At 40.6% G+C, this 13,772-nt stretch overlaps 1 protein-coding gene across 3 annotated transcripts in view; it reads left to right on the forward strand.

Moving 5' to 3' along the window:
• The window catches only part of zhx2a (zinc fingers and homeoboxes 2a), a 41,358-nt gene extending 28,970 nt beyond the window's left edge, over positions 1–12,388 (forward strand). For 2 of the 3 annotated variants that reach the window (XM_088411251.1, XM_088411252.1), the window contains 10 exons: positions 3,569–3,781; positions 3,915–4,181; positions 4,351–4,566; positions 4,644–4,728; positions 5,417–5,602; positions 6,331–6,740; positions 8,190–8,415; positions 8,487–8,652; positions 8,938–9,057; positions 11,087–12,388. In XM_088411251.1, the coding sequence (XP_088267377.1) occupies positions 3,569–3,781; positions 3,915–4,181; positions 4,351–4,566; positions 4,644–4,728; positions 5,417–5,602; positions 6,331–6,740; positions 8,190–8,415; positions 8,487–8,652; positions 8,938–9,055 (1,887 nt within the window). In that variant the 3' untranslated portion in view covers positions 9,056–9,057; positions 11,087–12,388. The remainder of the gene's footprint in view (positions 1–3,568; positions 3,782–3,914; positions 4,182–4,350; positions 4,567–4,643; positions 4,729–5,416; positions 5,603–6,330; positions 6,741–8,189; positions 8,416–8,486; positions 8,653–8,937; positions 9,058–11,086) is intronic. The other variant, XR_015865165.1, reaches the window with a different exon arrangement.
• The last annotated feature ends 1,384 nt before the right edge of the window (positions 12,389–13,772 follow it).

The raw sequence follows: 13,772 nt of genomic DNA on the forward strand, positions 1-13,772 counted from the left end.
TTCTTTCCCCAAAAACACTTCAATGCTCACACTTCAATTGCTTGTAGAGTTTGTCTGTTAGTTTCATTTCCAATAATAAATCATTTTCTATTGACATGGAGGCTAATGCTGAAAGTCGCGTCTGTTCTATGTTTTACTCTTTTTCAGCCATTGTGTGTTAAAAAAAAAAGTGAGTAGATTTGATTTCTCTGCTAAATGTCCGCAGGTCTGGCTTCGCTGTACGCTACGCCTTTAGTACAGCTCAGACAAGCAATACAGTTAGCTTGATTGAGCAACATGTTTCTTTGTTTTTTTCTTTTTTTTAAGTAACTTTATTTAACGACTTCCAACGTTTAACACGGTTGATCGACATAGCTCCGCCTCCCTGGAGTGAGCATCCAATCACGTCACGTTCAACGTGAGGTTTCTAGAATGCTACCGAATGACTCAATTGGCTATTGCAACTGTCTAATAACCATATGGGCCCCTTAACATACTGTATGTCTTTGGCTCGCAGATCGACTGACATTGTCTGGTTTCTTGAGGTGACGTCATCTCAATTTGCATATCCAACTCAAACCCAAAAGCAGATCCATGCGTGCAAAGGAAGATTCGTGCATCCAAAGGCGAGATTCTCGCGCGTGTCTCGCGACGTACTCGCACGTACTCATACGAGTGGTAAATCACGGACACAAATTTGAGAATAAATACAAATCTGAAAACACTAATACAAATTTGAAAACACGGATACATCTTTGACAGCCGTCTTACTCCATAGAGCCACGAGTGCAAAGGCAGATCCATGCGTCCGAAGGAAGATTCACGTACGTGTCTCGCGAGAGTCGTCCTCATACGAGTGGTAAAACACGGATACAAATCCGAAAACACGCCTATGTCTACTTGAAAACACGGATACGGCTTTTTGAAATCGATCTTACGCCATTGTTTTTGACTAAGCTTGGTTTATACTTGACGTGTGAACACTCTAGCTGGCAAGCTTTTTGCAGCATTTTATACTCAATGCAGCGTTCACCCACCACGCAGCCAATACTCTCCCATACTATAGGTGGGAGTAAATAGTGTCTACAGCAGGGGTGTCGAACATGTTTCAACCGTGGGCCAAAGTGTACTTCTTGTTTACGTCGAAGGGCCGTTATGACTCTGAAATTAAATCCATTTTAAATATGATTGTCACACATTTACCTAGTTTTGAAATCTGTTCAAAAGGGTGATTAGTCATAGAAAATGCTTGTTGCAAGACAACTTGAAAATTTGGTATTTTAGTCAGAATATTAAAGTCATAATTAGCATTCCGCGGGCCACATAAAATGATGTGGCGGGCCGGGTTTGGCCCCCAGGCCTTGAGTTTGACACGTGATCTACAGCATACAAACAACACTACTTTTTAACAGAGGTAGAGAATCCTAGTAGATTCAAATGATCTAAATTCTTCCAAGCTTTTTTTAACAGACTCCTCAACTCTCACTGGTGTGCGTGCTCTCCCGAAGTTGTTTACAATATTTAAGTCACGTTAGTCCTTTTCAGCCAAATCCTAAACATGTTTGTGCCAGCTAACTTCCATAAGCAATTGTTCATCGGCCATGTTTTCCACACAAAGAAATTCTGGAAGGTATGCATTACGAATTATCTTGCCCGTGCGAGATGGAGTCATTGCTAGCATAATTCACGTATAAACAAGACTCAAGATATAACCTGTACAATCGCTTTAAAAAATAAAAACAGTTGTTGAAAGTTGATTGAAATTGCTTTTTTCTTTTGTTAATGTTAAAAGGGATACAGGTTTAGGTCTAACTATACAATTTTTTTAGATAATGTTGATATTTGAAGTCAGCAGGAGGGGGGGGTGGTACAAAACGTTTTTTTCCTAGGCCATAGGTGTCAAACTCCAGTCCTCGAGGGCCGGCATCCTGCATGTTTTCCGGTTTTCTTTCCCCCAACACACCTGATTCAAATGATTAGCTCATTAGCAAGCTCTGCAGGAGCTTCAAAATGATCCCAATCATTTGAATCAGGTGTTTTTGAGGGAAAGGGTTTGAAACATGTAGGATACTGGCCCTCGAGGACTGGAGTTCAACACCTGTGTCCTAGGGGGTCGTGGCAAAATACAATTGAGAAGCACTGGTGTATATACCGTATATATCAGTGGTCAGCTTCTCCTCAAGATGTTTTTTCCTAACCACTCTGAGGAAGTAGTGTCACTGCTGGGCTTCCTTCATCACCTCCGCGGTGTTTATGGTCTATGAGAGGTCGTCAGAGATGTGGACTCCTAGGAGCTTGAATGAGATGAGGGTTTTGGCGCAGGTTCCGTTAATGAATAGGGCTGGGTCTCTGCTGTATTTCGGGAAGTCTCTACTGTGTTTCCTGTGTTGTGGTGTTAAGAGTGAGGTGTCCCCAGACCTCTCGCTGACAGTCTCTCAACGTCAGACCTGTTGGCACACTCACCTTTTCCTGAGATGAGTCCAACCAAGGTGGTGGTGTCAGCAAATTTGATGAAGGAGTTGGAGAGCTGGGTTGGTGTGCAATTGTTGGTGTATATAGTGTACTTTCAAGGACTCAGGACTCAACTTTATGGTCAGCCAGCGCTGAGTGTTATTATTGGAGATTGGTGTGTGCTGAATTTGAAGCTGTGGACGGTCTGTTTGAAAGTGTTCAATCCGCCTGACCAGCATGATGGTTTTGAATGCAAAGGTTTGCATGGTTCGGTTTGATTTTTAGTTTTGTGGTCACAGTTTTCGGTTTACTACACTTGGGCTTTTGTTGAGTAAAATGAAAGAATTAACACGTGAAGAATTCACAATTGTTGTTCTACTTTTTTGTTTATTGTTATATGTTTTTACTAATCAGAAATTAGTCCATTCTCGCCAACGGCATATAATGACTAGGCAAAAAATAAAATAAATGTTCTTCCTTAAGATGGCGAAAGGTAATATAAACCAGTGTACCCACCAAAGGTGGAATTAAGTCACATATGTGCGAGTTACAAGCATGTCTCCAGTCATACAGCTAAGTTTGTGGGATAAATAAAGCATGCAAAGTCATTACTTTGTTCAAGCAAGTCAAAAGTCAGTGGATAAATGACTTAATTGAACGTTTTGTTAGTGCATTTTATTACTTTGACTACACAGTGTTCCCTTGCTACTTCGCACTTTGTCTTTCGCGGCCTTGGTGCTTCGTGATGCACTGCAACACACCCACACTCGGTCCTAACATAGAGTCTCAAGCAATCCAACAGCCATAACGGCCTGGGCGGCATGGCTCGGCGCTAGTGTGGTCGTCCCCCAACTGAGAGGCTGTGGGTTCGATCATCAAGACCATGTCGAAGTGTCCTTGAGCAAGACCCTGAACCCCCAATTGCTCCTGATGCTGCGTCATCAGTGGGTAAATGACTAGTTAGTGTAAAGCACTTTAAGTACCTAAGGTAGAAAAGTGCTTTAAAAGTGAAAGTCCAATTACTATTCACCCTAATACGCAGTCTCGCACGGTCGCACTGCTGTGCGCTTATGTCTGACAAACGTGTGGAACTTACATTACATTAATTTTTAATTCACTTTTGTCATTAATATTCCAGGTGCCGAAGATTGCTATTCCCCTCAACACAACCAAATACAATCCCTCTCTGGATGACAACCTGACCCTCATCTCTTCTTTCAACAAGTTCCCATACCCAACACAAGCAGAGCTCTCTTGGCTTACTGCTGTCTCTAAACATCCAGAGGAGCAAATTAAAGTCTGGTTTACCACCCAGAGGCTCAAACAGGGCATTAGCTGGTCACCAGAGGAGGTACAAATGGTCCTATTAACTATTCATTGCTTTTTTTTTTGGGGTCGACTCGACAGTCTCAGTCAAACACGCATTTATGTAATTGTAATCTTGTGTTAATGACTTTAACAGTATTACATTTCTTTCATACCAGGTAGAGGAAGCAAGAAAGAAGATGTTCAATGGTACAATCTCCTCTGCATCTCAGACCTTCACAGTTGTAACGCCTCATCTTACTACTCAGTCATCCTCCAACACACCACCAGTAACGACTGCAGTCTCCAAATCCGTGCAGCCTGCGGCTTCAGTCCTCCAGTCTGTTCCTTGTCAGCTCTTGGGACAGACCAGTCTGGTGCTGACTCCCGTTGCAAATGGTTCTACTGTTACTTGTGCACCACTGGCACTCACGTTGGCTAACCAGGTGCAAATAAAAGACAGAAATCACAGAATTATTTTATCAATTGACCACAGTGCTGTTGATTCTGAACAAAATCTGGCACAATCATTAAAAAAAAAGAAAGAAAAATAATCTAATTTAGAAAGTAATCAAAGCTAACTCACAGGGTTTTCGTCCTGTGTTTTTCCTGCAGGTTGCTCAGTCACTCAAGCGACCCTTGGCCTCACCCACAACTGCCTCAGACAGTAAACGGCCCGCCATCATACAAGCCATATCTGCGCCTATTGCCACATCCAAGCTTGTATCGCCCAAAGTGTTAAATTTCACCGCAGACCCTAACAAAACAGCCGAGCAGCTATCAGTTTTACGGTCCAGCTACATGCAGTGTCCTTTCCCCGAGGAAGAAGAGGTAGAAATAATGACATAACCACGGTTAGTGCTCTCAATAAAGGCCGTGTGAATCACATGCATCTTTTCGTGTGACAGATCTACAGGCTGATAGAGACCACCGGCCTGTCCAGAGGAGAGATTAAGAAGTGGTTCAGTGAACAAAGGCTCCTTAATCTCAAAGGTATTTGGTGTCTCATCCCTGAAGTTATGAAGTACCTGGACCTGTAGGTTTTGATTTAAAGCTCTGAAGCGAACTTTGAGACAACAACGTGCAGTTCTAAAATAACAGTTTCATAATAATATTGGTACACTGGTTTGGGACGAAGAGAATATTGTCTCGTCTGTTGCCATAGCAACAGAATCTACTTTTAGAGGACTGAAATATTGGTCCGCCAGCGTGTTCAAGGAGGGATTTGCTGATGCCACGAAAAGCTTGTATCACACTGAGCGATGAAAGCTTGAGAGTGTTTGCGCCCAAAGCGACATTTGTAAACAATATTAATGGTAGCAAACTGTTTCACTTGTCGCAAAGGTATTATTTCACAACCTGATCCCGATATAGTTTTTTCTTCGCTAAATTTTACCCAAAAGTAATGTTTTTTGAAATCAAGTCTGCCTAGATGTGAATATGTGTGGTGAAAGCACTCGGTTTTACCAAAAAATGTCTTTGATTTCAAGGCTTGAAATAGAAAGTTCAGCAGTGTCTTAGAAAGTTCAGCGCAGATTTCACCTATGTTTGCACTTCACGTAGAACCTATTGTGATAAATAGTGAGTTAAACTAAGGCCATCTCCTATATGACCTATATTCCTGCTATTTACACCAATTTATGGGTAACAGTTTTTTTTTTGCTCCCTGAACCCATTGAAGGTGTTCCTCCGCCCCCAGTTTTGGTGAAAGCCGAGGTGACTCCAGTACCTAAAGATGGGCCTGTGAGAAAAGCAGTCCCGACCCACTTCCCACTGCTGGAGCGGGTGAAGGGGAAGTCCTCGGAGCAACTGAAGGCACTTGAGGAGAGTTTCCAGAGAAGTAGCACTCCAACGGACACTCAGCTTGGTACAACTCCACTGTCACACTTTTCACCTGGGGCTCGGGCTGGGGAAGAGGTTAAATTATTGAATAAAAGTGATGATGTAGGATTTTTCCTGAAGTAAAAAGGCTTTGGTGAGCATTGGAAATTAAAGTGCATAAATTAATTAAAATTTGAGCAAAACCTCAAAATGTTACCAAACTTTACTTTTGCTATGAAAACATATTTTTTCCCAGGTTTTCTGACCTTTTCAGGGGCAAAGTCATTTTAAATGGTGGATCTGCATGCTTTTTGCAAGTGGTAAAATGGCCACCCCCCTGAAACTGGTTAAAAATGGGTGGACTTTGCTCTTTAATTTGCCGTGTATTCCACACAACAACACAATATTAGTGGGGCTTCTTACAGCATTTTACTGTAAAGAATTTTGGGTGGTTGCCCTACCCTACCTGACCTAACCCGTTGGTTGTAGAATTATATTGTACTGTAGGGATCATCAGATTGCACAGGGATGACATCAAAGCCATCTTTTAGAACCTCATTAAAAATCTTCAGACAGCGCTGACGTGTTGATTTATGTTATGAATGGTCATTCAATGCAATGCATTCTTTGTATATGTAGGAATAGATCAGCGTGCGAATTCACGCTTTTTCTCATAGTGTCACTCTTGACTTCCAAAACAACAGTTAGGAGCTGGTAAAGGCAGGACTTAGTGAAAGCAACGCATTTGACTCCTTGAACGTTGTTCTGCTCTAGACCAACTGGCCCACGAGACTCGGCTGTCCAAAACCGAAGTGGACTGCTGGTTTTCTGAACGCAGGGCGCTGAGAGACAACATGGAGAAGGCTTTGTTGAGTGTTACCTCCAAGAACACAGATGACAAGGGCGACAGGCCAGGGGCGTTGCTCAATGGCTCTTCTTCGCATCACGAGCAAGAGGGGAAAATACTCCAATCGTCAGCTCCCCCACCGTTCCTCTCTTCCTCGTCATCATCCTCATCCTCCCCTCCTGTGCTCGCAGCCTCCTCCCCTCATCCTCCAACCTTGTCTGCCTCTGCATCGCCTCCCATCCTTTATTCATCCTCCTCTTCTCCACATCCCCCCATTCTCTCTCTGTCGACGAGCCCGGCTCCCATCCCAAGTGGCACACTCACTCTGCTGCGAGAGGTAACGATTTGCAGACTGACTTTGTCTAAAATCTTGCCTGATGTTGTGACAAAGACACAACATTTCATCTTTAGACAGACTGCTGAATTTTGTAGATTGTGACCAGCAATAGAATGCAGAAGTCCAAGTCTCTAATCGGATGGTGTATTAATGCTAAAGTAGTATTTATTGGCATTAGGTAATGATGAGTTTGGATTCTTAAGGCGATAACAACTGCGTTATCAAGTGAAAAGTTTTATGTCCTGCATAATTACAGATTACTAGACAAGCTCATATAGTGAATAAAACAATGGTTGCAGTAGTAGACTGCCACTCATCTTGACCAATTACATGTGACTAACAGCAAAAAAACACATAATCGCCTTTTTTTTTCCTTTTTTAATAATTACTGCACATTACAAGGGTTAGACCTGAGTTACTGTGCAGAAAGTAGCCCACGACTTTTCTTGCTGCTTTGGGTGTAAAGTTGTATCAACAAAGCCCTGGCTTCTGCTTTGATATGTGAAGCATGTTGATTTAAGATGACATTTTGATTGTTAAAATCCTAAAATCACTTTCAAACAACCTGTAACATCCCAAATAGTGGAGATTTCCGTCCATAGCTGTGTGTTCTTGACCACATCACTGTATAAACAGAGGTGGAACTATATGGTGGCTGTGGGTGGCCATGACCACCCCTTCTCACACTATGACATCCCTTGTCACTCTCTGGTCACCCTTTTTGGCCACCCCAACACCAGGGACATTTTTTTGATATACAGTATGTGATTTTGCTGTCATTTTTACATGCATACAGTATTCTTAGACCCCGTGATATCAGCTATTTTTTATATTAACTGCATATTCACATCTAAATGTATACATAAAAGAAAAAAAAATATCTTATTTCATTCAACGTTGACTGTTCATGGCACCTCTGGTCATTCCTCAATGAATTTTTGTATCAGACTGGCCGTTGTATACAATATTTGCATTATCCCAGATCTTTGGACACTGATGCCGCATTACAAACCTTTCCCTTAATATTCTCTGTTCCGTACATGCCAATAACTCCTGACTGTTGTCACAAAAATCACCCCACCACCATCTTTCCAATTGGACGTGGCAAGTTAACCCCCTCGTTACCCCCCCCCCCCCCCCCCCCCCCCCATTAAAATGCGGCAGACACTCACCCAGGTGCGCCACCGACATCACATAGACGATGAAACGTCTCAGTGCAATGTGATAAGGCTTTTAAAACTAGTGCAACGGAATCCTGCTATCTTTTTCTCACAAATGACTATTTCCTGGAGGGAATATACTGCCATCTGCTGTTTATTTGCATGTACAAGATTGCGGTTTTGTGACTGCAGCACAGATTTATTATGAGTATGTTGGAGGAGTAAATCGAGCTAAATAGCTTTCTTATTGATGACGTTTTGTCTTTGCTCCTCTTACCTGTCTTGGCAGATGTTCTTTCGGTCCCAGTGGCCAACACCTGAGGAGTACAGCCAGCTAGAGGGCCAAACAAGTCTGGGTCGCACTGACATTGTCCGCTGGTTTAAGGAACATCGCTCAGCTCTGAAGAATGGTGACACCTTGGACTGGTTGGAAGCTTATCAGAACCAAAAAGAACCTAATAAATGTGGAAAAGAACAGAACGGAGAGCATCAAAGTGGTTCATTTGAAGGAAAAGGTATGCTCCGCATGATCATTCTGTCAGGCTCTGTCTAGTTTTCACATTTAACCTTACAAAATTTGGTGTAGTGGAGGAGGCTGGTGAGAAGAAAACAGCAGCAACATCTATGGAGAATTCCAAGCTGTCCAATCCGGACACAGTACAGTGGTTGACTGAAAAACTCACTCACAGTGTGTCGGACCTAAACCAGGGCAGGCTGGATCAGACCAACTCAAGCGTTGTTGAAAAGGGGAGGTGTGTGTGTCTTATGTTTCTTAAAAAAAAAAAAAAAAAAAAAAAAAACACCAATTCCTTTATTATTTATTCTAATTACCTACACTTGTATCGATCAAAAATCAATTTCTATAAAATTACTAAATTACTTTGTCATAATTGACTGACAGTTTTCAATGTTCTTGCTGATAATGTACTGGCGTGAGATCATACAGTAATTATTATGGCAGCAGCTCAGTTTCATGAAAATTGGGTAACTCACAATGTAGAAAACAACCATTAAAACTGTTGCATTGTTTTGGCTAGGTGGGTTCAGGTGACTGTTGCTGTGGGTGAAGAGAGTGAGGGAGGATTACAAAGACAGAGACTGGCCGCCGATGCTGATGTTTTGACTATGGAGCAACCTGGGAGGGTCACTGGCTGACGGTAGGTCAATTTATGTATTATACATTTCAAATTTAAGTGACAAAAGGTTGGGAAAATTGTGTTTGGTAGATGATATCTTTGTTGTAATAAGTATTCTTTCCCAATAAATGATATACCACCCAAAAGCCTTTTTAATTCCATTGCATTTGCTGTGAACAGAATTGTGTAGGGTGGGCTGAGAAACGGAATATTTGCAGTTTGTCCAAATGGCTCATTCTGCCTCCACTGATGAATGACAGAATGCTATTCCTATATTGGAGGATTCAAGTCTGATCAACAACAAGGAGGAAACAAAGCATTAGCATTTCAGTTTTATAGGCACACATGCAAAGTGTTGCTACCCCTCTGTCAATAAGAGAAAAACCCACAGTGGTCACAATAACTGGAATTAAAATTAGTCAATAAACATTTGGTAAAAAATATTCTAGTTCAACAAAAAACTTGATGTGCAATTTCAGAATCTGAATCTGTGCCATACAGTCATATACTGTAAATGAGTGTTGTCAAGCATTTAAAATTTTGTAACTTATTAAGGGCAAATTTTTCCATAATTATTTATGATTCATCACATTTTCAACAACTGCTTTCTATGGAGCTTGTAAAAGTACTGTCTTAAAGCTTGGATTTAACATAATATCAACAATACGCTTGTTTATACAATAACACTCCATTTATATGTCACACACGTATGTTCCTATTACCGTAATTTCCAAATATAAGACGCACCTGTGTATAAGATGCAATCTTAATTTTGGGGTCAAATTCTGGTATTTTCTATGTTACCATGTACAAGATGCACTCTCACTTTTAGTAATATTCCTGTGCGTAAACAAGAATGGACTCGGACGGTCGGACGGTTCAGTCTGCTCGTTTCTTTTATTGAACATTATGCCATAACAAACTCGAGCATGCTTCAACAGGCACTTGTTGTAGTCAAGTGACATCCGCCTTCTAGCTCACTACGTTACGGTAATTATTGTAATTAAAAATACGCCTGATATACTTCTGTGCATCAAAACCTGGCTTTATGTGGCTCACAGATCAATCTTATATATAATTTTTAGATTGAGGTTACCGTTTTTAGGATGCACCCTGACTATTGGCCTTCAATTTTGGCCAAAAAGTGTGTTTTACGGTATTTCCTATTTTTAAAAAATACTTCGGTTCAGCACATTAAAAAAAAAAAATACAAATGTAAGGACGCATGTTCCGGGAGAAAAAAATGAGTCTCAAAAATCACCTTTTTTTGTTACAGAGGTGTACATCTCTATGCACCAAGTGGTGCCACTTTCAAGGTATTAAAAAGAAGTGACTGTTGCCACCTTGGCTTCAGCATTTTCCTACTTTGTACTAGATTTCATGCAGGGATGAGTTTATCCTTGAATGACCTGCAACAGAAGTAAGTGTATGGGATTGGCTAGGGCAAATGCGTTGGGCCTTTAAATGCCACAGCTGCAGTCTCATCCTCCCAGGAAGTTATTTGTGTCTAATGAACTGTGATTGGTCCTTTTAATCGACAGTTTGATTGCGTGATGTGATGCACTACACAGTCATTAGTGTATGTAAACGCACGCACACACCATGCTTTTATTTGAGGGAGGTGAGATTGCCATTTCAATTGATGATGATGATGGTATGTTGCCCGTAGTGTTTGTCCGTGAAAATCACTGAGGACTTTCTGGTAGTTCATGTCTTAAAGGTTATTTGTGAGAAAATCTCACAAATAACAATAATAACATCTCCTAGTGTTTGTGTGTCAGTGAAAATCACAGATTAAGAGGACATTTGTTGTACAAATCTCTCTCGCAGTTTATGTCTTAAATGATATTTGTGGGAAAATCTCAATGTGCTTGGTAGGTGGATACTAATGCTCATATAACAATACAGTAGCCCTAGATTGTGGAACCTGGCAAGTGACTCATCCAAATTGTGAATTTCAGATGAATAATGAGTCAAAAATAGCATACAATGAGTACCTTTTGCTTGTTGGCGCAGAAGCTCACTTCCTGTTTGTCATTTTTTGTACTAGATGATGTGAAGACATCCGCAAGTCACAAAGAAGGTCACGTACAAGAAATGTGCCAAATGTGGGAGAAGGGATATATCCCCATTCCGGAAGTGTGGTCACGAAGGAGATTGGACTCCTCACGTTTTCCAACATGTGGCGCAGATGCTCATGTAGGAGTGCCAAAGCTGGACTTTTTTTTCTTTCTTTTTTTTTCTTTTTTTCTCTAAAGGATCTTTGTAAATATGTTTCTGTATTGCTAAAAATATTTGTACAGTTTTATCGGAAGGACATGTTTTGTTACCTTATTTTTAAGACGTGTGCCCAATACTTAGAAAGTTTGTGTTCAAAGCTCACTGTACAATAGCCATTTCTTGAAAATCAAACCTATTTTAAAGGATAATTGAACCCGTTTTCTGCTCAGTATGAGTTTTTATGGCACTCGTATTACTCAAAGGCTTTCTTGTGCTTGGCCGTTTTATCGCTAACTTGAATTTTCCTCTCACCCCTTCTAAAAGGAATCTCAAACTATGTTCTCAAAAGGAAGTGAGAGGGAAAAGATTGTGGAAGTGCAAGCTTGAAGTCGCTGCTGTTTGCCGCAAAGAGCCACATGCGCAGACCAAGACCAACTGCTTTACGCTCAAATGAATGATAGTATGCACTAACTTGTATCTTTGAATCAGCTGGTGTGCTCCTGCATCAGTACCCGAGGCAATAACAGTGCAGAATGTTCTTCTGTTCTTTTAAACACGCAGTCTGTCTGATCGCACCATGCTGCCTTTTCAGGTCTTTCCGCATCGACTGATGATGGATCATTTCGATGAAAACAAACAAAACTTGGGACTCCTTTTAACTGAATGCGCAAAGTTGGGGAGATTCACAAGTGGTGGTGAAACAACTAACGCCATTTCAGCTGTGAATTGTGAACGTTTCATACGCTTTCGCATTTCTGTGATTTGTCTTCTCAACTGACAGTCGGGGATTTTAGTTGATTCTGGTTGTTGGTGTACAGAGTGTTGAAACAATCTCAAATTCAACTTAAGATCAAACCCGCTGACTGCCTTAGAATCAAATGTTATTTTGTTTCCTTGTGCTCAAGATTTAAAGGGATGTTTATTTTGTTCTATCTATTTGCATCCCTGCGCATCATTTGTGCAAGCACTGCTGCAGATTGTCACTTCTATATAACGCTGGTTTGAAAAGCAAGACGAACATTTTTCCGCTGCTTTAGTTTCATGTTTAAGCGGTTGGCTTCTAAGAAATACTGCCTGCATTTTCATTTTCTACTTTAAATCTGCTTTAACTCAATAAATAGACAATGCTGGTCTTGGTCTTCTTGTATTAAAACCTGGAGATGTCTGCTTACTCAAGCAATATTATTTAAACACGTTAAGTCACAGGTGTCAAACTCAAGGCCCGATCTGGGCCGCCACATCATTTTTATGGGACCCGCGAAATGCTAATTATGACTTCGGGTTTTTATGCTATACCACATTTTCAAGTTGTCTTCAACTTTTACACTTTTTTTGTTATCAATACCCCTTTTCTGAACAGATTTTAGTGGCCTCCGATTTCAAAACATGTAAATACTTAATATTATAAATACATAAAATTTCGGAGACTTCATAGCCATAAAGACCCTCCAACAGAAATTATAACTACATTTGCCAAGCCGTCAATTACATCATTGAATTTTTTAGACTGGGGCAACTTTACTTGGCGCTGCAACATAATTGATATACAATATGGCCATTTTTAGTCATGACAGCAAGTTGTTTGCTCAAATTGCTTTTCATTTTGTTCTGAAACGTCCTCTAGAGGGCAGTGATATTTTGACATCTGCATCTCTGTTAAGGGACACGGCATCAAACTCAAGCCCTGGGGACCAGGTCTGGCCTGGCACATCATTTTATGTGGCCTGCAAAATGCTAATTATGACTTAAGGTTTTGGACTAAAATGCCAAAAAATAGAACTACTTTTTAGTTTGGACAGTTAAAAAAATAATACATTTGAAGTTTTATATTTATATATATATATATATATATATATATATATATATATATATATATATATATATATATATATATATATATATATATATAGTGGACCCCCAGGGCACGACATCCCTGCCTTACGTTTTGTTTTCAGCTTACAATGTGATCTGCATCGTTTTTCGTCCCCTCTTTGCGGTATTTTTCCCGCTTTCTGACAAAAACAACTGTCACGACCCTAGGGACTGACTGTATTGTGTTGTTTTGTCTCCATCTTCAGGCATTTTTAGCTAATTGCTCTTATTTTCTAGTCCCGTCAAACTGCCTGCGCTGCTATGCGTCACATGCTGGTCTGCCTCATGACTCCCTAAGATTCTGCTTAATTCAAACATGAATGGGTGAGCCATGGGTCCCAAGATTGCGAGTGATGTTTAAGAGAGAATTAAGATGATATGGAAACGAAGCTGGAGATAATCAAGCTAGCCTAGGCTACCCTCAATATGGAATATGGCTGTAACAGCTTGTCACATAAAGGTAAATAAATCCTTTCTATATTTATTATTTATAATGTTTTTTTAATTGTACACATGTATATTATAGCAATTACCATACTATTTTGATACCATTTTTTAATATGTATATACAATTTTGGGGTTTTACATGCATTAGCGAATTAACATAGGTTTGGATTGACAAATTCGCGTTACGATCCCAACCG

This window comes from Hippichthys cyanospilos, chromosome 3, assembly GCF_059441005.1.
Source record: "Hippichthys cyanospilos isolate Australia breed blue-spotted pipefish chromosome 3, RoL_Hcya_1.0, whole genome shotgun sequence".
Lineage (NCBI taxonomy): Eukaryota > Metazoa > Chordata > Actinopteri > Syngnathiformes > Syngnathidae > Hippichthys > Hippichthys cyanospilos.